This window comes from Martes martes, assembly GCF_963455335.1.
Source record: "Martes martes genome assembly, chromosome: 1".
Classification (NCBI taxonomy): domain Eukaryota; kingdom Metazoa; phylum Chordata; class Mammalia; order Carnivora; family Mustelidae; genus Martes; species Martes martes.
This window is the reverse complement of record NC_137888.1, coordinates 156,338,867-156,363,207: the sequence shown is the minus strand read 5'-3', so window position 1 is coordinate 156,363,207 and position 24,341 is coordinate 156,338,867. Positions and strand designations below refer to the sequence as shown.

The 24,341-nt window shown below is 38.0% G+C and overlaps 1 protein-coding gene across 1 annotated transcript in view; it reads right to left on the bottom strand.

The window, feature by feature from the left end:
• Positions 1 to 24,341, bottom strand: part of TOPAZ1 (testis and ovary specific TOPAZ 1) — a gene marked incomplete at both ends in the record, with an annotated part of 120,396 nt that overhangs the window by 10,133 nt on the left and 85,922 nt on the right. The window contains 2 exon segments of the mRNA XM_080811833.1: positions 708 to 872; positions 23,243 to 23,408. Coding sequence (XP_080667959.1) covers positions 708 to 872; positions 23,243 to 23,408 — 331 coding nt within the window.

Here is a 24,341-nt window from a genome sequence, read left to right as displayed (position 1 = left end):
CCTCCTATTGCCCACATTAACATTCCCTTTCTTTGAACTTGTCATCTGTTAATTTCCTCCAATTATTCCATGTTTCCCTATGTTCCAAGGTAATGGAAACTAAAATCTATATTTATATATAGTAAGTAATATTCTAAGTATATATATTCTAAGTATATATATTATATATAGTAAGTAATATTCTAAGTAATAGTCTAAGACAATGAATTTTGACCACATAAAGCTTGCAGGGCATTACTGTTTGCTGCTGACCTGACAGGTAGGGAAAGGGGACTGACGAAAACAGTTGGGAACCGCCGACAACCCAAAGGTAAGCACCCCTGCTTTAAAAAAATAAATCAAAAATCAGAAAAGCATATTCAATTTTCAGAGAACAGGTTCGCAGAAAACAGTATCATTAAAAATATATGTTGAACGAAAACAGGTGCAGAACTGTTTCTTCTTTAAACATCAGATGGAGATGCCTGGGTTCTCAGTCAGCTGAGTGTCTGCCTTCAGCTCAGGTCATGATCCCAGGGTCCTGGGATGGAGTCCTGCGTTGGGCTCCTTGCTTGGTGGGGAGTCTGCTTCTCCCTCTGCCTGCCCCTCCCTGCTTGTGCTCTTTCTCTCTCTCTAATAAATGAACAAAATCTTAAAAAATTTAAAAAAAAACAGATGGACAATAGATTAATTGAAACTTTTGAAACAACAGATTAATTGAAACATACCTTGAGAATTTTGAAAACCTGGTAGATTTTGCAAAACTTCAAATGTCTGTCTATAAAGGCTCTTGGCTAAGATTTCATGTGCAATTGTACAGAGCAGATTATGTCGATTGAGTACATCCAGTCTATCACAAGGCCACAGTGGTGTATTGATGATCCATTCTGACTCTTCCAAAAAGAGAAAGGTACTAATATTTTATACTATGGAAATTACACTTAACAATATAATCACAACTGTTTTTAAATATGTTAAGCATCAAAACTTAAGTATGTGTTCAGAAAAGATAACAATGACTCAAATTCATTAAAAACAACTTATATAGTGATGATCACCATCCTAAGGAGATGCAAACTAATGAGCACTTTGTTACACGTATTTTTTAATTCTTCATTTTTCTAAGTGTACAAATCAGTTATTGATTCTGAAGTTAATGTTTATTTTTGCATGACAATGTTTTGACTATAGTGAATATTTGTTATAATGTAAAATATTATTTGTGTGGGCAAGTTTAACAACTTTACAATAAAGAATACATAATTTAGGGGCCCCTGGGTGGCTTATTCGGTTAAGCTTCCAACTTTCTTGATTTCAGCTCAGATCATAATCTCTGGGTCAAGAGATCAAGCCCTGCACTGGGCTCTGCACTCAGTGTAGAGTTGGCTTGAGATTCTCTCCTTTCCGCCTGCCCCTTTCCCTGCTCGCACTTGCACACTCTTTCTCTCAAATAAATAAAGGGGAACCTGGGTGACACAATCAGTTAAGCGTCATACTCTTGGATTCAGCTCATTTTGTGATCTTAGGGACATGAGATTGAGCTCTATGTCAGGCTCCACAATCACTGTGGAGCATGCTAACATTTCTCCCTCTGCCCCTTCCCACACTTGAGTGGTCTCTCTCTCTCTAAAATAAATAAATCTTTAAAAAATAAAATACATAAATAAAATCTTTAAAAAATACATAATTTAATTAGTTATTTTGGAGAACAGCTTTTCCCACCAATTTCTTAAACAATTTTTATTATAAAATGTTTTATATGTGCACAAGAATATCTAATGTATATGTTATAAAAACATAATAAAGTTTTATGTACCTTTCATTCAGCTTTAAAAAAAGAATATTACCTATAATTGCCGAGGTTCCTTGATTTCTGCCCTGTTTTGCATATCAAAAGCAATAGGAGACTGTAATACAGAACACTGAGGTGCTAAAATATTAGATATGTCAGTATTTTACCATTTACCTAATTCCCTCAATCATCATACACAAGATACATAAATGAAACATTGTTATATAACAAATCACATTTCCATGTTCTTTTTTAACTGGACTAAGTACAGGAGACATTTTTCCTTTGTGACCTTCCCAGCACAATAAATACAAAAAGTATTAAAGAAAGATTTGGCAATTCACATATACAATGCCAAAATAAAGCCTTAATTGTCCAGTATAACTTTAAAACAGGAGCTTATTTTTAAATTACTAGAGCCCACTTGATTGACTGATTGCTTGACTTGCCCTACAGTATGTGCTAGGCAATGTTTTACAAATATTGGTGCTCATTTAAACAGATACTTTCATTACTCCCAAATTTGCTTAAATTTTACTATATCAAGAAATTTAGATGAACTTACTATTTTCTGAAAGACTACCTAAATCATCTGTTAAACATAATTCTCATTTCCCCCCAATAATTCCCCAAAATAAAACCACTAAATCACCATTCTTTATAAACTGAATTTTATTTTTATCAAATAAGTTCAATTATTTTTTGTTAAACATATATCTGGTAGATATGTCATATTTATAAAAAGTAGACTACTATGTGGTCTCTTCTCATAACGATTACATTGTTCTTCATTTAGTACTCATTTTTAAATTATTAAGGTAGAATAATGGTCCCTTTTTTGAAAGAATAAATGGTATTTTAGGAGATTCATTTTGAAATCTTACCAAACTGTGTAGCTATCTTAAAGAATCTGAGTAAGTTGGTCAGTTTATGTACCAAAGTTAACTGAGACTGGTAATTGGGAAGTCATTTGGAAATTAACAGCTTTTAACTAATCCACCCCATTCATAACTCTATCACTTTTATGAATATTTTACAAGAACTCTTATGAGAGGGTGCCTGGGTGCCTCAGTCAGTTAAGTGTCTGCCTTCCACTCAGGTCATGATCCCAGAGTCTTGGGATCAAGTCCCCATGTCAGGGTCCCGCTCAGTGGGGAGTCTGCTTCTCTGTCCCTCCCCCGGCTGGTGCTTTCTTCCTCTCTCTCTCTCTCTTACTAACTCACTCTCTCTAATAAAAAAAAAATTTAAAAATCTTAAAAAAAAAAAGGACTCTTATGAGAATTAAATTTTCAAAAACAAAACCAGTTTACTCGTGTAAATACTAGTCTTATGGTAATAAAAGTTCTCATTGCATTAACCCTGTTTTTCTCTGTTCCACAGTTGGGAATATTTTCCATTTGTCTAAAAAATCTGAGTCAAAGGGCAAGCAAATTTTCTATAATATCAATTCTTTATCTACTTACCTTCCAGCATATGCATATTCAATCATTACTCATGCAAGATTCTGAATATAGGGCACTAAGAATATAAAGACTATTAAGATGGTCTGCAGAGAATGAATCTCCAGGCTAGTCAGTGAGATTACCAAATTACTACTCTTTACCATAGTGAATAATGCATATACCCCAAGGAATATCTAAAGATACATCCCTCTTTAATATACACATTTATTATAATCCCAATCAAATTTCCTACAGAACTATATGAAAAACTGACTCAGTAACTCTGAAATTCATCCAAAAGAATAAGCACTGAGAATATAAATAATAGTTTTGCAAGAGAAGGTTGCCTAAATAGATATTATCACATACTCTAAAACCAACTAAAAAGAGTTTGGTGCTGCCACAGAAACAGAGATCCCTGGGAGAGAAAGCTAGTACAGAAATAGATATAAGCAGACACAAGATTCTAATATAAGGTGAAAGTGGCATTTCACATAAGTGAATAAAGGGCGAGTTGTGACATTTTGGGGAAATAAAATTACATTCCTACCTCATATCAAAATTTTAATCTGGTAATGAACCCAAAATTTTGAAAAACATAGGGTAAATATATAGTTTTGAGATCGCTAAGGACTACCTAAAGCATGATACAAAACAAAAATTAGTAGTAATTTAAAAAGCAGAAACAGACCCAAAAATACTGAGAATAAACTGTGGTAGACAGGGAATGGACAAAATAGGTCAAGGAGAGTGGGAGATAAAGGCTTCTAGTTATGAAACGAGTAAGTCATGGGAATAAAAGATATAGCACAGGGAATATAGCCAATGGTGTTCTTTTTTTTTTTTAAGATTTTATTTATTTATTTGACAGAGATACAGCAAGAAAGGGAACACAATGTGCAGGGGGAGTGGGAGAGAGCAGGCTTCTGGCTGAGCAGGGATCCTGATGCGGGGCTCAATCCCAGGACCCTGGGATCATGACCTGAGCTGAAGGCAGACGTTTAACAACTGAGCCACCCAGGCGCCCCTAGTCAAAGGTATTCTAATAGCACTGTATGGTGATAGATGCTAGCTATGCTTGTAGTGAACATAAACATAATGTATAGGGATGTTGAGTCACTATGTTGTACACTTGAAACTAATGTAATATAGTGTGTCAGGTATACTAAAAAAAGGAATATTAAAAAAATTAAAAGTTATACCAAAAAAAAAGAAAAAGATAAAAAGCAGTTTATGTTTAAGTAGAAAAAGGCCAGATGGGCAAAAGAAAAACAAAAATGTAAAAATATCATAAAGTTAAAGGAAAATGAAAAACTAAGAAAAATATTTGCAAATATCCCAACAGATCAAGGACTAATATCTTTAATATTAATTAAGGCTAATCAGTGAGATTATCAAATAACTATATCATTAATTAATAACAATTTTATTAAGATAGAACTCTCATAATATTAAGGGGCATAACTTACAGTATGGTATTTCCTAAGTGTGATAAATATGCATCACTGATGTAAGTACCTGACTGATTTTTAGTTACATAATTTTAGTAATTTATATGTGTATTACAAAAATTATAAAAATAAAAAAGCACATTAAGTATAAAAAACAGATTAAACTGGTGATTTCATAGGTATTATTGTTCAGGATGAGCCCAGGCTGGTTGATTTACTTTAAAATAATATTCATATTTTGGGGGCCTGGGTGGCTCATTTGGTTAAGCATCCAAGTCTTGATCTTGGGGAGTCTGCTTGAGATTTCTCTCTCTCCTTCTCCCTCTGTGCCCCGCCCCCCACTCACATGCACTCTCTCTAAAATAAATCTTAAAAAAAAAGTTTATTTTTAAAATATAAATGGCCGCTACAGAAAATTAAAGCAAAACAGAAAATACAAAGAAGAAATTAACAAAAACCTAATCCATCACTCAAAATGACCAGTGGTCACATTTGATGAAAATTATTTGGGAAGGAGGTGTTAATGACCTAAATAGTGGCTATGCTTACATAGGTAGATATAAGTGAAACTGTTATATGAAAACAGAGACTGAAGAAGATGGCTGGCCTATCACAACATTGTGCTGAACAGAGCCTTCCACTGATTGAAAATGAAGACGATACAGTTTTTGTAAATATTAACATTGTTTATATGCTTATATTAGTACATATTATATTATTATATTATATTAGTACATATATTATATTAGTACAGTCACTGGTCTAGGTATTCAGGCTAACCTGTATGCTAAATTTCCTACTACAAAAAGATTAACACTTTTCTAAACAAACCAAAAGAAACACACACACACACACTTTAAACTATTCTAGCCTACAACAACAGAGATGGACCTTGAGAGCATTATGCTAGGTGAAATAAGAGAAAAAGAGAAAGACAAATACTGTATGATCTCACTTATATGTGGAATCTTAAAAAAACACAAACTCCTAGGGCTGCCTGGGTGACTCAGCTGGTTAAGCATCTGTCTTTGGCTCAGGTCATGATCCCTGGGTCCTAGGATCAAGCCCACATCGGGCTCCCTGCTCACAGGGATGTCTGGTTCTCCCTTTCTCTCCCCCTCTACCCCTCCCCCTGTGCTTACGCACTTTCTCTCACATAAATAAATAAAATCTTTAAACACACACACACACACACACACACACACACACACACATTTCCTAGAAAAAGAGATCAGATTTGTGGTTACCAGAAGTGGGAGGTAGGGAAATGGATGAAGGTGGTCAAAAGGCACAAAATTCCAATTATAATATTGGGGATGTAATATACAACATGGTGACTATAGTTAACACTGCTCTATGACATACAGAAAAGTTGTTGAGAGTAGATCCTAAACCTTCTCATCACAAGGGAAAAAGCAATTTTTTTTTTGGTATCTGTATGAAATGATGGATATTAGCTAAACTTAGAGTACTAATTGGTTCACAACGTATGTGTCATTATGTTATACTCCTTAAACTTACACAGTAGTGTATATCAATTGTATCTCAATAAAACTAGGAAAAAATCTAAAACAAAAACTCCTCCACACATTTCCTCCCTAGGAAGGTGCAAAGATAGTTAAAGGAAGAAAATCTGTAAGTAATGTATAATAAAAATGGTAATACTTAATAGCACTGGTTAACAAACTAAAGGAATGACTTGAGGAAGTGTGGTTTAGGGACACAAGGGAAGATGTGAGAAGTCCTCATGTGAGAGAGCTATAGGGTAGTGGTCTTCAAAATGAGGTCCCCAGACCAGCAACATCAGCAACATCTGAGAACTTGTAAGAAATGCAAATTCTCAGGGCCCATTGCAGACTTAATGAATCAGAAAAATCTGGGAATGGGCCAAGTAATTTGTATTTTAACAATCTTCCAGTGTGTTCTGATGGTCAGTTTTGAGAACCATTGTCTTGGATTTATAAAAACAAGATCAGAATCACCATTTTCCTCTGGTGGCTGAGTAGGTTAGATCCGGGTCTGTTTGTGTGGTTTGTGTTTTGGCTCTAGTTGTAATTTCGTGAAGTCCATTTAGAGGAAAGACTAGGGAAATAACAGTACTGGTATAAGGCTTAATTAAAAATATGGACTTTGCAACCAGACAGACCTGGACTGGAATTCTTGCTTCATACTTATTTGCTGTGTGATCGTCTCTGAACCTCAGTGTCTTCATCTTGGGATACCTTCACCTACCTCATCGGGTTAGTGTTGATTAAATGAGATAACACAAGTAACAAACTTAGCACAGTGCTTTGGTATATAGCAAATACTCACATTATTAAATCAATAATGAAGAGAAAGACTAAAATCTGAAAACAGGCCAAGAACATGAACTAATAATTCACAAAAAGGAATAAGAGTTATATTTTCTAATAAGCAATGTATGTATAGTACATTAAAGCAGTTAACAGTCATTTCTGGGTGGACTGCATAAGGAATTTCTATCATCGGTTTTTCTTATCTACCTTTTCTTATTTCTTGATAATGAATATGTGTGACTTACATTAAGGCAATAATTTATTTTAAAGTTCAAGGGCAGCTTCTCAAGAAATGGCATAACTTTTTATAAAATGTATATTCTAAAGAGTTAAGACACTTATTCTTCAGCCTTGAAACAATCATTATATAAATTATGATTTTAAGGCTCTTTTTTTTTTATGCTGGTAAGGGGAGAAGGCAGGAATATGTTGTTCAATTGTCAAGATAGAAGCTACTAGTGCTGAGAAAGAGTTTTAAATGTCAAACTAAAAAGCCAAAATAATAGATTTCTTCTCATCATAAAGTCTACCACTCACTAAAATGTGTAAAATATTCTGCATTTCTCAAACATGACTAATGTATAACTCTTCTACAGAAAGTTTAGTAGGTAATAAGTGCATATTTTTTTCAAAAGGAAAAAATATAGAAAAAATATGTAAAAAGTTAATCTGCCACTTATCCCTGTCCTCCAATCACTCAATTCCTCTTCCCAGAAGCAACCACTACCATTTGTTTCTGGTGCATCCTTCTACAAATATTTTAAGGGTATAAAAGCAAATATGTATGTATCCATATTACTTATTTTTGTTACTGTGCAACTATTCTGCACATTCCCTTTTTCACCTGGCAAGAGATCCTGCAGATCATTCCAAATGAGTATCTATCTGCCTCATTCTACTCCATCATATGGCTATCACCCTGTTAATCAACTGGTACTCTCTTAATGGACATTTAAGTTATATGAATCCTTTGTTATCACTGTTGATGGTGAAAAATAATATGTATTTCATATTACATAATATGTATTATATAATATGCATTTCATAATACGTGAGTATTACTCTCATGTATTACAAGTGAGATAGAGACCTTTTTATTTCCTTTCTACAGACAGGTCTGTTTACTGCAGAATTCTTTTAAGAACAAAACAATTCTGGGGGAGGGGCAAGATGTGGCAGAGTAGGGGACCTCATTTCATCTCCTCCCCCAAATTTAGCTGTATATCTATTATCAAACCATTCTGAACACACACAAATTCAACCTCAGATGTAAGAATATTTATCTGGATCTCCACAAGCAGAAAAATTACCTCTTTTTGCAAGGTAGGAGGTGCAGAACCTTGAATCTTGTGGGGAAATATCCAAAGATAAGTGGACAGGGGAGGGAGTCTCCATAAGCCAGACACCAGAAAGTGAGATAACACCAGGGCAAAAAAAATCAGGACCTTTTGGAAATCTACTCTAGTGAGAAGCATCCCCTTCTGAAAAGGGCACAGGGAGTGAAGAAGGGCAGAATTCTAGGTATCATTGTGGACTCAGGATTTCCAGAAGACTCTGCAAGAATGGGAAGCCTGAAGTAATAGAATGCTCAAGCAGTAAAGTGGGGAGACTGGTTATGGTCAGCGAGCCCAGAGGGTACTTTCAGCTCTGGGCACCATAAACGGTGAGCAGAGCCTGGACAGAGACAGACCTCTGCCTGACCACTCTGGAAAGGACTAGAAGGTGCGGGCTGTCTAATATCCTAAGGGAGATACAGAACAGCTTGTGCCCATGATAGGGACAGCTCTCAGGGCAGTGCGGCCCACAAAGAGATGCTAAGGCAGCACTGAGCATGACCTAGGAGCTGTGAAAAATGGTGCACATGCAAGAGCCCATGGCCGCTGGCAGTTGCAGAGTCACAAGGCCCAAAGACGGTGGTGGGTCCCCGTGACTCCCCGGGAGAGATGCCCTGGGCACAAACTGCATGAATCTGTGGAGTTTGGTACATTCAGAGGTGGAAACAGACTGACCTGGAATATCTTTAGCAGGTGGGGGTACGACACCACAACACTGGGGCTCTGGGCTCGAGATCCTGCATGGCCATGTTTGTTCTGACCCTCTAAAGAGAAGTGGAAAGATGCCAAGGAACAAAAGTCCTGCAGCCAACCAGCTCACATTAAGCCCATCCCCCTGACAAGGGGTGGGGCAATTCCACCCAGGCAAAGACACCTGAGTAGCAGGCCGCTCCCCCAGAAGACAGACTGGAAGAACAGGTTTCAAATAAGCAAAGCTTATTTCTGTCAAATAAATAAATAAAATCTTAAAAAAAAAAAGGGAGGGGGGAGTAAAACTCTAATGCCCAGGGAAAATAATATAGGGAGCTCCAGTTGTTCCTTCACAACTCGCTTATACTGCAGGGTAAACTTTCCATTTCTTTTTTAGTTTCTTCTCTTAGTTTTTTTTTTTTTTAATCCTGTTCCTGTTTCAAGTAGATTATTTCCCAACCTATGATTTTAAGTCACTTCTTAATTTTATTTTTTCACATTTGTTTTATAGACTTATGTCCCACACTAGCCCATTTTTCATTCTACTCAATTTTATCTTAATATGTATGTCAGTTCTGATTTCTTTGCAATTTGGGGATATAATGTCTTCTAATACACAGACCAAAAATCAAGCAGGAACAGGCAGATCACCCTACTGTGTCTACCTTGAGAGATTATAATCACTCTTCCCACACCCCCCACCCTTTTTTTTTTCTCTTTTCTTTTTTCTTTGTTTCTTTTTTTTTATTGTTTTGGATGATCTCGGCTCTGGTGGCATATCTGTGGTAGCTTTCAACCACTTCAGATTTTTTTCTAAGGTGCATTTTGTTTATGTAGTGGTTGATACTTTAGATTCTGTACATTCCCTCAACCATCCCTCAACAGAATGACTAGGAGAAGGAACTCCCAACAAAGAAAAGAACCGGAGACAATGTCCTCTGCCACAGAGCTAATGAACATGGATATAAGCAAGGTGTCAGAGACAGACTTCAGGGTAGCAATCATGAAGTCAATAACTAGGCTTAAGAAAAGCATTAGTGACAATATAGAATCTCTAAGGGCAGAAATGAGATTGAATCAAGCCAAACTTTAAAATGCTATGAACAAGATATAGTCTAAACTAAATACTTTAACAGCCAGGGTACATGAGGCAGCAGAACGAATTAGTGATCTAGAATATAAACTGACAGAAAGGAAAGAAGCTGAAGAAGATAGGGATAGGCAGCTAGTAACCCATAAGAACAGAATAACGCCATGAAACATTCCAATGTCAGAATTATTGTGATCCCTGGGGAGATGGAGAAAGAGAGAGGACTAGAGGGTATATTTGAGCAAATTAGAGCTGAGAACTTCTCTAATCTATGGAAGGAAACAAGCATTTGTGCCCAAGAGGCAGAGAAGATTCCTACTAAAAATCAATAAAAACAGATCAACACACTGACATATACTAGTGAAGCTTGCAAATCTTAGAGCCAAAGCAGCTATCCTGAGAGAAGCTAGGGAGAAAAGATATCTTATGTACAGAGGGAGGAACATCAGAATAACATCAGACCTGTCCACAGAGACCTGGCAAGCCAGAAAAGGCTAGCAAGACGTATTCAGGATACTAAATGAGAAGAACATGCAGCCCAGGATACTTTATCGAGCAAGGCTGTTTATTCAGAATGGACAGAGAAAGAACTTACAGTACCAGCAGAAACTGAAAGAATATGTGATCATCAAGCCAGCTCTACAAGAAATATAAAGGGAAATTCTATAAAAGAAGAAAGAAAACCTAAAATAATATAGATCAGAAATTTATAGAGACAATCTATAGAAACATGGACTTTAAAGGCAATACAATGGCACTAATTTCATATCTTTCAATAGTTACTCTCAACGTGAATGGGCTGAATGCTCCCATTAAAAGCCACAGGGTTTCATGGGGCGCCTGGGTGGCTCAGTGGATTAAAGCCTCTGCCTTCGGCTCAGGTCATGATCCCAGGGTCTTGGGATGGAGCCCAACATCGGGCTCTCTGCTCCGCAGGGAGCCTGCTTCCTCCTCTCTCTCTCTCTGCCTGCCTCTCTGCCTACTTGTGATCTCTGTCAAATAAATAAATAAAATCTTTAAAAAAAAAAAAAAAAGCCACAAGGTTTCAGACTGGATAAAAAAGCAGGACCCACCCATATGCTGTCTATAAGAGACTCATTTTGAACCTACAGACACCTCCAGATTGAAAGTGAGGGGATGGAGAATGACTTATCATGCCAAAAGACCTCAAAAGAAAGCTGAGGTAGCAATTCTCACATCAGACAAATTAAATTTTAAACCAAAAACCATAGTAAGAAGTGTAGAGGGACACTATATCATACTTAAAGGGTCTATCCAACAAGAAAATCTAACAATCGTAAATATCTATGCCCCCAACATGGGAAGAGCCAACTACATATACCAACTATTAACCAAAATAAAGAAACATAACTGATAATAATACATTAATAGTAGGAGGCTTCAACACTTCACTCAAGGCAATAGATAGATCATCTAACCAGAAGATCAAATAAGAAATAAGAACTTTGAAGGACACAATGGACCAGATGGACTCCGTAGATAAATACAGAATAGTCCATCCTAGAACAACAGAATACTAATTCTTCTCGAGTGCACATGGAACTTTCTCCAGAATAGATCACATACTGGATCACAAATCAGGTCTCAACCAAGACCAAAAGATTGAGATTATTCCCTGAATATTTTCAGACCACAATGCATTGAAATTGGAACTCAACCACAAAGAAAAATTTGGAAGGAATGCAAACACTTGGAGGTTAAAAAGCATCCTACTAAACAATGAATGGATCAATCAGGAAATTAAACAGGAACTTAAACAATTCATGCAAACCAATGAAAATGAAAACACACTGGTTCAGAACCTATGGGATACTGCCAAAGGCAGTCCTTAGACACAGCCACCCAAACCTCTCTCAAAAAATTAGAAAAACCCCGGAAGCACAGCTACCTTTACACCTACAGCATCTGGAAAAGAATAGCAAATAAAGCCAAACAAAGCAGGAGAAGAGAAATAATAAAGATTAGAGCAGTAATCAATGAAACAGAAACCAGAAGAATAGAAGAGATCAATGGAACTAGAAACTGATTCTTTGAAAGAATTAATAAGATCGATAAACCTCTGGCCAGACTTATGCAAAAGAAAAGAGAAAGGACCCAAATTAATAAAACCATGAATGAAAGGGGAGAAATCAGGACCAATACCAAGAAAATAGAGACAATTATTAGAACTTATTACCAGCAGCTATATGCCAACAAATTAGGCAATCTGGAAGAAATGGATGCATTCCTGGATACTTATAAACTACCAAGATTGAAACAGGAAGAAAAAGACAATCTGAACATACTAATAACCAGCAAGGAAATTGAAGCAATAATCAAAAACCTCCCAAAAAATCAGACTCCAGGGCCAGACAGCTTCCCAGCAGCATTCTACCAAACACTGAAAGACAAAATCACACCTATTCTACTGAAGCTGTTCCAAAAGATAAAAATGGAAGGAAAATTTCCAAACTCGTTCTATAAGACCAGCATTACCCTGATCCCAAAACCACATAAAGACCCAAATGATTCTCTGAATTGATGCAGAAAAGCCATTTGACAAAATACATCATCCTTTTCTGACTAAAACTCTCCAAAATATAGTGATAGGGGGAACATACCTCAGTATCATAAAACCATCTATGAAAAACCCATAACAAATATCATCCTCAATGGGGAGAAACTGAGAGCTTTTCCCTTAAGGCCAGGAACACGACAGAGATGCACACTTTAACCACTTCTGTTCAACATAGTACTAGAAGTCCTAGCATCAGCAATCAGAAAACAAATCAAATTGGCAAAGAAGTTAAACTCTCTCTCTTTGCAGATGACATGATGCTTTATGTGGAAAACCTGAAGACTCCACCCCTGAATTATTCGAACTCATATAGCAATTCAGCAACATGGCAGGAAACAAAATCAATGCACAGAAATCAGTGGCATTTCTATAAAGTAACAATGTGACTAAAGAAAGAGAAATTAAGGGATAATTCCACGTACAATAGCACCAAAAAACACAGATACCTAAGAATAAACTGAACCGAAGAGGTAAAGGATCTATCCTCTAGAAACTACAGAACACTTGTGAAAGAAATTGAGGAAGACACAAAGAGATGGAAAAATATTCCATGTTAATGGATTGAAAGAATAAACATTGTTAAAATGTCTATCCTGCCCAGAGCAATCTACACTTTCAATGCAATCTCTATCAAAATACCATCAACATTTTTCACAGAGCTGGAACAAACAATCCTAAAATTTGTATGGAACCAGAAAAGACCTGAAATTGCCAGGGGATTGTTGAAAAAGAAAACCAAAGCTGGGGGCACCACAATGCCTGACTTTAAGCTACATTACAAAGCTGTGATCACCAGAACAACATGGTATTGGCACAAAAACAGACACATAGACCAATGGAACAGAAGAGAGACCCCAGAAATGGACTTTCAAACTCTATGGTTAACTAATCTTCAACAAAGCAGGAAAGAATATCCAATAGAAAAAAACTCTCTTCAACAAATGGTGCTGGGAAAATTGGACAGCCACATGCAGAAGAATGAAACTTGACCATTCTCTTATACCATACACAAAGATAAACTCAAAATGGATGAAAGGTCTTAATGTGGGACAGGAATCCAACAAAATCCTAGAGGAGAACACAGGCAGAGTAACCTCTTCGACACTGGCCACAGCAACTTCTTTCATGACATGCCTCTAAATGCAAGGGAAACAAAAGTAAACATGAACTACTGGGACTTCATTAAGATAAAATCTTCTGCACAGCAAAGGAAATAGGTAACAATACTAAGAGGCAACATATGGAATGGGAGAAGATATGTGCAAATAACATTATGGATAAAGGGCTGGTATCCAAGGTTTATAAAGAACTTCTCAAACTCAACACCCAAAAAAGAAAGAATCCAGTCAAGAAATGAGCAGAAGACATGAACAGACACTTCTCCAAAGACATACAAATGGCTAACAGACACATGATAAAATGTTCAACATCACTAGCCATCATGGAAATACAAATCAAAACCACAATGAGATGGCACGTTACACCATTAAATGGCATAAATTAACAAGACAGGAAACAAGGTTGGCGAGGATGTGAAGAAAAGGGAACCCTCTTACGCTATTGGTGGGAATGGAAGCTGGTACAGCACTCTGGAAAACAGTATGGAAGTTCCTCAAGAAGTTAAAAATAGAGTTACCCTATGACCCAGCAAATGTACTAGGTATTTACCCTAAAGATACAGATGTAGTGAAAAGAAGGGGCACATGTACCCCAATGTTCATAGCAGCAATGTCCACAATAACCAAACTGTGGAAGAAGCCGAGATGCCCTTCAACAGATTAATGGATAAAGATGTGGTTCATATATACATGGAATATTATTTAGTCATCAGAAAGATGAATACCTACCATTTGCACTGACATGGGTGGAACCGGAGGGTATTATATTAAGTGAAATAACTCAATCAGAGAAAGACAATTATCATATGGTTTCACTCATATGTGGAACATAAGGAATAGTGTGGAGGACCACAGGGGAAGGGAGGAAAAACTGCAAAGAAATCAGAGAGGGAGACAAACTATGAGAGACTCTGGAATCTGGGAATCAAACTGAGGGTTACAGAAGGGAAGGGAGTGGGGAAATGGAGTAACCAGGTGATGGGTATTAAAGAGGGCATGTGTGGTGTTGAGCACTGGGTGTTATATGCAAGTGCTGAATCACTGAACACTACATCAAAAAGTAATGATGTTGGCTAACTGAATATAATTTAAAAAATAATAATTAAAAAAATAAAAATAAAAAAATAATAATTAAAAAAGAAAGCAAAAAACAGAAAACAAACAAACCTGATTTTGAAGCACCAAAAAAGAAAAAATAATAAAACAATTTTGGGAAGAAGTCAGCATACTTCTGTGGGTCCTTCTTTGGAAGAAGTAAATTTGTATTTATGGGGGCGCCTGGGTGGCTCAGTGGGTTAAAGCCTCTGCCTTCAGGTCAGGTCATGATCCCAGGGTCCTGGGATCAAGCCCCACATTGGGCTCTCTGCTTGGCAGGGAGCCTCCTTCCTCCTCTTTTTCTGCCTGCCTCTCTGCCTACTTGTGATCTCTGTCTGTCAAATAAATAAATAAAATCTTTTAAAAAAAATTTGTATTTATGAAAATGACTTTTGGATGCCTGGGTTCAGTTGGTTAAGTGCCTGCCTTCAGCTCAGATCATGGTCCCAGGGTCCTGGGATCAAGCCCCACATAAGGGTCCCTGCTCAGTGGGAAGTCTGCTTCTCCCTCTCCCTCTGCCTGCTGCTCTCCCTGCTTGTGCCCTCTCTTTTTCTCTCTCTCTGACAAATAAAATATATTTTTAAAAGTGACTTTCAATTGAAATGGTCCCTGAAAAAGGGAATCCTGTTAACTTATACAAATTTTAAAGATAACAGTGAAATTGTAAAAATTTAACATCTCCATAGACCATCCCAAACCCCCCCACAAACTCCTTTAGGCTCTAGTTTGAGAAAGAATAGTATTGCCAGAAATTTTAGGCTGAAGTTTCCTGTCACAAGGTGCAATAAGCTCATTTTTACCAACTATTTCAACCTTTCCATCTTGCCACATCTCTTCTTTCTAACAAAGAAAGCTTGGCTTACATTTTGCTAATATCTATTTTTGTATTTTGGTTACTCTTCCCCACTTAGCAAACCTCACTGGCTCTGTTTGTTAAGTTGAAGAAAATCTTTTCCAACAAGCTTTTGATCCTGAAGTCCACTCAAAACCTCTGCATTCCATAAACTCTCATCCTTGAACAAATACAAAGTACTATATATACTTAACGATTACCATAGAAATAATATATGTTAATTATATATTCATATGTGTATGAATATGTATGCGTGCTGGTATGTGTTTCTGTGTTAGTGTAAAGGTTATCTATTTGCTTTACTTGTATATATATTCCATCTTCTCACCTAAATCCAGAGATTGTTGAGGTTTCTCCATTGTTATCCCATTTTAACAAAAAAAGTCTTCCTGATGGTTCAAGTAGCCAGAGCTACCATTAGAAAGCATGCTATGTTACCAGTGTGCTCTCTAAATTTTTATTTACCTCATAGCAAACTAATCTTAAGTACTTCTACTGGCTTAATTTCATTATAATTTCTGTTAGATGGGTTGACTTACTAGGGAAATAAGCTTTACTTGTCTTGGTTTGAAGTTCTGTTTGCCTATATGCACAAAGATAAGAGTTTATATGCAGGGGGAGGAGTCAAGATGGCGGAGAAGTAGCAGGCTGAGACGACATCGGGTAGCAGGAGATCAGCTAGACAGCTTATCTAACCATTGTGAACACCTACAAATCCAACGGGAAATCGAAGAGAAGAAGAGCAACAATTCTAGAAACAGAGAATCGATCACATTCTGAAAGGCAGGACCTGCGGAGAAGCGAATCCAAAGCGACAGGAAGATAGACCCCAGGGGGAGGGGCCAGCTCCCGGGAAGCGGTGGAGCAACGGAGCACAAAATCGGGACTTTTTTTTTTTTTTTAAAGATTTTATTTATTTATTTAACAGACAGAGATCACAAGTAGGCAGAGAAGCAGGCAGAGAGAGGGAGAGGGGAGCAGGCTCTCTGCTGAGCATAGAGTCCGATGCAGGACTCGATCCCAGGACCCTGAGATCATGACCTGAGCCGAAGGCAGCGGCTTAACCCACTGAGCCACCCAGGCGCCCCAAAATCGGGACTTTTAAAGGTCGGCTCCACTGGGAGACATCGCTCCAGAGGCTAAACCGGGGGGAAACCCAGGCGGGGTCAGCATAACCCCAGGTCCCGCGGGGTCACAGAAGGACTGGGGGTGTCTGAGTGCTGCAGAGCTCGCAGGTTTTAGAGCGGGGAAGCCGGCTACAGCGACAAAGCCGAGGAGTGAGCTCTAAGCCGGGGGTTACCTTGTGCCAGTCGCAGGCTGGGTGGGCTCGGAGCGCAGGCGGAGCCACGGAGACAGAAGCGACCCGGCGCTTTTCTCCAACTCCAGCAATTGACTGCTTTCCTCAAGGCGCGACCGCAGGCCAGGAAGGCAGGGCGGTTGGGCGCTTTGCTCTGAGAGCGCACTGAGGAGCGGAACCCAAGCTCTCGGCTCCTCCGGGCGGAGAGATTGGGAGGCCGCCATCTTCATTCCCATCCTCCGGAACTCTACGGAAAGCGCTCAGGGAACAAAAGCTCCCGAAAGCAAACCCGAGCACATTACTTAGCCCGGCCCCTGGCAAGGGCGGTGCAATTCTGCCTGCGGCAAAGACACTTGAGAATCACTACAACAGGCCCCTCCCCCAGAAGATCAACAAGAAACCCATCCAAAACCAACTTCAGTCACCAAGAACAGCGGAATTCCACAGCAGGAGAAAGCAAATCTTATCTGGACAAAATGACAAGGCGGAAAAACTCACCACAAAAAAAAGAACAAGAGGCCGTACCGAAGGCTGGAGACCTAATCAATACGGACACTGGTAACATGACAGATCTAGAGTTCAGAATGACAATTCTCAAGGTTCTAGCTGGGCTCGAAAAAGGCATAGAAGATATCAGAGAAACCCTCTCCGGAGAGATAAAAGCCCTTTCTGGAGAAATAAAAGAACTAAAATCTAACCAAGTTGAAATCAAAAAAGCTATTCATGAGGTGCAATCAAAAATGGAAGCTCTCACTGCTAGGATAAATGAGGCAGAAGAAAGAATTAGTGACATAGAAGACCAAATGACAGAGAATAAAGAAGCTGAGCAAAAGAGAGACAAACAAATACTGGACCACGAGGAGAGAATTCGAGAGATAAGCGACACCATAAGACGACACAACATTAGAATAATTGGGATTCCAGAAGAAGAAAAAAGAGAGAGGGGAGCAGAAGGTATATTGGAGACAATTATTGGAGAGAATTTCCCTAATATGGCAAAGGGAACAAACATCAAAATCCAGGAGATGCTAAGAACACCCCTCAAAATCAATAAAAATAGGTCCACACCTCGTCACCTGATAGTAAAATTTACAAGTCTTAGCGACAAAGAGAAAATCCTGAAAGCAGCCCGGGAAAAGAAGTCTGTAACATACAAGGGTAAAAACATTAGATTGGCAACGGACCCATCCACAGAGACCTGGCAGGCCAGAAAGAACTGGCATGATATATTCAGAGCACTAAATGAGAAAAACATGCAGCCAAGAATACTATATCCGGCTAGGCTATCATTGAAAATAGAAGGAGAGATAAAGAGCTTCCAGGACCAACAAAAGCTGAAAGAATTTGCAAACACCAAACCAGCTCTACAGGAAATATTGAAAGGGGTCCTCTAAGCAAAGAGAGACCCTAAAAGGAGTAGATCAGAAAGAAACAGAGACAATATACAGAAACAATCACCTTACAGGCAATACAATGGCAATAAATTCATATCTCTCAATAGTTACCCTGAATGTTAATGGGCTAAATGCCCCAATCAAAAGACACAGGGTATCAGAATGGATAAAAAAACAAAACCCATCAATATGCTGCCTACAAGAAACTCATTTTAGACCCGAAGACACCTCCAGATTTAAAGTGAGGGGGTGGAAAACAATGTACCATGCTGATGGACATCAGAAGAAAGCTGGGGTGGCAATCCTTATATCAGATCAATTAGATTTTAAGCCAAAGACTATAATAAGAGATGAGGAAGGACACTATATCACACTCAAAGGGTCTGTCCAACAAGAAGACCTAACAATCTTAAATATCTATGCCCCTAACATGGGAGCAGCCAACTATATAAACCAATTAATAACAAAATCAAAGAAATACATCGACAGTAATACAATAATAGCAGGGGACTTTAACATTCCCCTCACTGAAATGGACAGATCATCTAAGCAGAAGATCAATAAGGAAATAAAGGCCTTAAATGACACACTGGACCAGATGGACATCACAGATATATTCAGAACATTCCATCCCAAAGCAACTGAATATACATTCTTCTCTAGTGCACATGGAACATTCTCCAGAATAGACCACATCCTGGGTCATAAATCAGGTCTCAATCGGTACCAAAAGATTGAGATCATTCCCTGCATATTTTCAGACCACAATGCTCTGAAGCTAGAACTCAATCACAAGAGGAAATTTGGAAAGAATGCAAATACATGGAGACTAAACAGCATCCTTCTAAAAAATGAATGGGTCAACCAGGAAATTAAAGAAGAATTGAAAAAATTTATGGAAACAAATGATAATGAAAACACAACGGTTCAAAATCTGTGGGACACAACAAAGGCAGTCCTGAGAGGAAAATACATAGCGGTGCAAGCCTTTCTCAAGAAACAAGAAAGGTCTCAAATACACAACCTAACCCTACACCTAAAGGAGCTGGAGAGAGAACAACAAAGAAAACCTAAACCCAGCAGGAGAAGAGAAATCATAAAGATCAGAGCAGAAATCAATGAAATAGAAACTAAAAAAACAATAGAACAAATCAACAAAACTAGGAGCTGGTTCTTTGAAAGAATTAATAAGATTGATAAGCCCCTGGCCAGACTTATCAAAAAGAAAAGAGAAAGGATGCAAATAAATAAAATCATGAATGAAAGAGAAGAGATCACAATCAACACCAAAGAAATACAAACAATTATAAGAACATACTATGAGCAACTCTACGCCAACAAATTTGACAATCTGGAAGAAATGAATACATTTCTAGAGATGTATAAACTACCACAACTGAACCAGGAAGAAATAGATAACCTGAACAGACCCATAACCAGTAAGGAGATTGAAGCAGTCATCAAAAATCTCCAAACAAAAGTCCAGGACCAGACGGCTTACCAGGGGAATTCTACCAAACATTTAAAGAAGAATTAATTCCTATTCTCCTGAAACTGTTCCAAAAAATAGAAATGGAAGGAAAACTTCCAAACTCATTCTATGAGGCCAGCATCACCTTGATCCCAAAACCAGACAAGGATCCCACCAAAAAAGAGAATTACAGACCAATATCTTTGATGAACACAGATGCGAAAATTCTCACCAAAATACTGGCCAATAGGATCCAACAGTACATTAAAAGGATTATTCACCACGACCAAGTGGGATTTATTCCAGGGCTGCAAGGTTGGTTCAACATCCGCAAACCCATCAATGTGATACAATACATTAATAAAAGAAAGAGTAAGAACCATATGATACTCTCAATAGATGCTGAAAAAGCGTTTGACAAAGTGCAACATCCCTTCCTGATTAAAACTCTTCAAAGTGTAAGGATAGAAGGCACATACCTCAATATTATCAAAGCCATCTATGAAAAACCCACCGCAAATATCATTCTCAATGGAGAAAAACTGAAAGCCTTTCCGCTAAGGTCAGGAACACGGCAGGGATGTCCGTTATCACCACTGCTGTTCAACATAGTACTAGAAGTCCTAGCCTCAGCAATCAGACAACAAAAAGAAATTAAAGGCATCCAAATTGGCAAAGAAGAAGTCAAACTATCACTCTTTGCAGATGATATGATACTATATGTGGAAAACCCAAAAGGCTCCACTCCAAAACTGCTAGAACTTATACAGGAGTTCAGTAAAGTGTCAGGATATAAAGTCAATGCACAGAAATCAGTCGCATTTCTTTACACTAACAACGAGACAGAAGAAAGAGAGATTGAGGAGTCAGTCCCATTTACAATCGCACCCAAAACCATAAGATACCTAGGAATAAATCTAACCAAAGAGGCAAAGAATCTATACTCAGAAAACTATAAAGTACTCATGAAAGAAATTGAAGAAGACACAAAGAAATGGAAAAATATTCCATGCTCATGGATTGGAAGAACAAATATTGTGAAAATGTCTATTCTACCTAAAGCAATCTACACATTTAATGCAATCCCTATCAAAATCCCATCCATTTTTTTTAAAGAAATAGAACAAATAATCCTAAAATTTATATGGAACCAGAAAAGACCTCGAATAGCCAAAGGAATATTGAAAAAGAAAGCCAAAGTCGGTGGCATCACAATTCCAGACTTCAAGCTCTATTACAAAGCTGTCATCATCAAGACAGTATGGTACTGGCACAAAAACAGACATATAGACCAATGGAACAGAATAGAGAGCCCAGAAATAGACCCTCAACTCTATGGTCAACTAATCTTCGACAAAGCAGGAAAGAATATCCAATGGAAAAAAGACAGCCTCTTCAACAAATGGTGCTGGGAAAATTGGACAGCCACATGCAGAAAAATGAAATTGGACCATTTCCTTACACCACACATGAAAATAGACTCAAAATGGATGAAGGACCTCAATGTGAGAAAGAAATCTATCAAAATCCTTGAGGAGAATGCAGGCAGCAACCTCTTTGACCTCAACCGCAGCAACTTCTTCCTAGGAACATCGCCAAAGGCAACAGAAGCAAGGGCAAAAATGAACTATTGGGATTTCATCAAGATCAAAAGCTTTTGCACAGCAAAGGAAACAGTTAAGCAAACCAAAAGACAACTGACAGAATGGGAGAAGATATTTGCAAACGACATATCAGATAAAGGGCTAGTATCCAAAATCTATAAAGAGCTTAGCAAACTCAATACCCAAAGAACAAATAATCCAGTCAAGAAATGGGCAGAGGACATGAACAGACATTTCTGCAAAGAAGGCATCCAGATGGCCAACAGACACATGAAAAAATGCTCCACATCACTCAGCATCAGGGAAATACAAATCAAAACCACAATGAGATACCACCTCACACCAGTCAGAATGGCTAAAATTAACAAGTCAAGAAATGACAGATGCTGGCGAGGATGCGGAGAGAGGGGAACCCTCCCACACTGCTGGTGGGAATGCAAGCTGGTGCAACCACTCTGGAAAACAGTGTGGAGGTTCCTCAAAAAACTGAAAATAGAGCTACCCTATGACCCAGCAATTGCACTACTGGGTATATATCCTAAAGATACAAACGTGGTACTCCGAAGGGGCACGTGCACCCGAATGTTTATAGCAGCGATGTCCACAATAGCCAAACTGTGGAAAGAGCCTAGATGTCCATCAACAGATGAATGGATAAAGAAGATGTGGTATATATACACAATGGAATACTATGCAGCCATCAAGACATGAAATCTTGCCATTTGCAACGACGTGGATGGAACTAAAGGGTATCATGCTTAGCGAAATAAGTCAATCGGAGAAAGACAACTATCATATGATCTCTTTGATATGAGGAAGTGGAGATGCAAGGCGGGGGGGGTTGGGGGGAGGTAGGAAAAGAAAAAATGAAAAGATGGGATTGGGAGGGAGACAAACCATAAAAGACTCAATCTCAAGAAACAGACTGAGGGTTGCGGGGGGAGGGGGGATGGGAGAGGGTGGGGGGGGGAAATGGACATTGGGGAGGGTATGGGCTATGATGAGTACTGTGAAATGTGTAAACCTAGCGATTCACAGACCTGTACCCCTGGGGATAAAAATACATTACATGTTTATTAAAATAAAAAAACTAAAAAAAAAAAAAAAGAGTTTATATGCAGATTACAATAGGGAATTGCCTATCTTAAATAGCAGCTGAAGCCTGGGCTCTGAAGCTGGACTGTCCAGGTTTGAATTCAGCCTCCACTTCTTACTTGTTACTTCATTTTGGGCAAGTTGCTTGATGTCTCTGACATTTTTTATTTTAATAAAAGTGGGGGGGGGGGTTGTACTAATCCAGGTAAAGCATCTTTGTATGGTTTCTAGGCCAAAGTAAGAACCAGCTTTTCAATAGAAGGTCAATATAATTTTTTCTTTAAAGTAAGGTTAACTTTCAGGTGCCTGGATGGCTCAGTCGGTTAAGCATCTGCCTTCAGCTCAGGTAGTGAACCCAGGGTCCTGGGATGGAGCCCTGCATCTGGCTCCCTGCTCAGCAGGGAGCCTCCTTCCCCCTGTCCCCACGGCTCCCGCCACCCCCCGCCCCTCGTGCTTTCTGTCTCTCAAAAAAAAAAAAAAAAAAAAAAGTAAGGTTAACTTTCTCCTTCCATTTTACACAACTACCTTTCCTACTACCTACATGATCACTAGGGTTTACTAGGCCAAATTACCACCCACAATTCAACATCAATTTAAGGTAATTACATACACAAGAATTTGTAACAACAAATCATGTTATGCTTGCATATATCATAACTTACCCCTCAATACCCAAATGGCACCATCTAGGCTTCCACTTTTTAGAAAAATTTCTGCTGCAATATTCACAATTTGACATCTTGGTGCTAGCTTCTCAGGCCCTATAAGTCCTTTTAAACTTGTGAAATGTATTTTTAATTCATATAATTTATCTAAGACTTTCCTTCCCTAGAGTAAAAATAAAGAATATTGAGTATTATTCATTTAGAGCATCACAGAAATATAACATCAATAGTTATACAGAAGTCAATTACCCAATTTGAATTATCCTTTTAGACAGATGGTTCTCAAAAGACTCTTCCTTTAATGTCCTCCTGCTTAGCCACAGAGACAGATAAGGGAAGAGGAGGAAGCAGGGCTTTGCCTCATATTAATCCTCACCCTGCTAACATCCCTTTCCACGTGTTTTTATACTTGTGCTTCCCCTAAAGATTTCATTTGGAGAAAGGATTTCTTGCCCTAAGTGGAAAACTAGTAACTATACATTTTTGTACTTCTGTTGATCACCCTAAGAGCCAAGAGGGAGAGAAAGAGAAAAATCAAGGTAATGTCTTATAAAATTTACATAAAGAATGATAGTAGGAAAAAGAAAAGAATAAAACTGCTGGCTGAAAATTGTTTTTTATTCAACAGACTAATTATTTCACATAGTCTACATAAAGATTATATCTCATTTGGACAGCAGAAATTAGACATACAGTATTTTTTTATATAAGAGGTCAGCAAACTTTTCCTATAATTAGCCAGATAGTAAACACTTAGGCTCTGCAGGTCACATTTGGTCAGCTGCACATTCTTTTTGGTTGTTGCCATTTTTATTTTCTAATGCCTTAAAAATGTAAAAAACATTCTTAGCTCTTGAGATATACACATACAGGCTCTGGGTCAGATTGGGCTCTTAGTTTGTGGATCCTGGTTTTATATTATATTCTATCCTATTTGAGTCAGATCCATATTGTGATGTTAAGGTACTTTAAAGTTGATTATAGAAATGAATGCATTTTTAAGGAAATAGCTCTAGCTTAATTTCAATGGTTTTACTTTTGTGTTCAAAAGGAATAGGTTTCACTAAAAAAATTCATAGTAAGTAAAATAAATAAA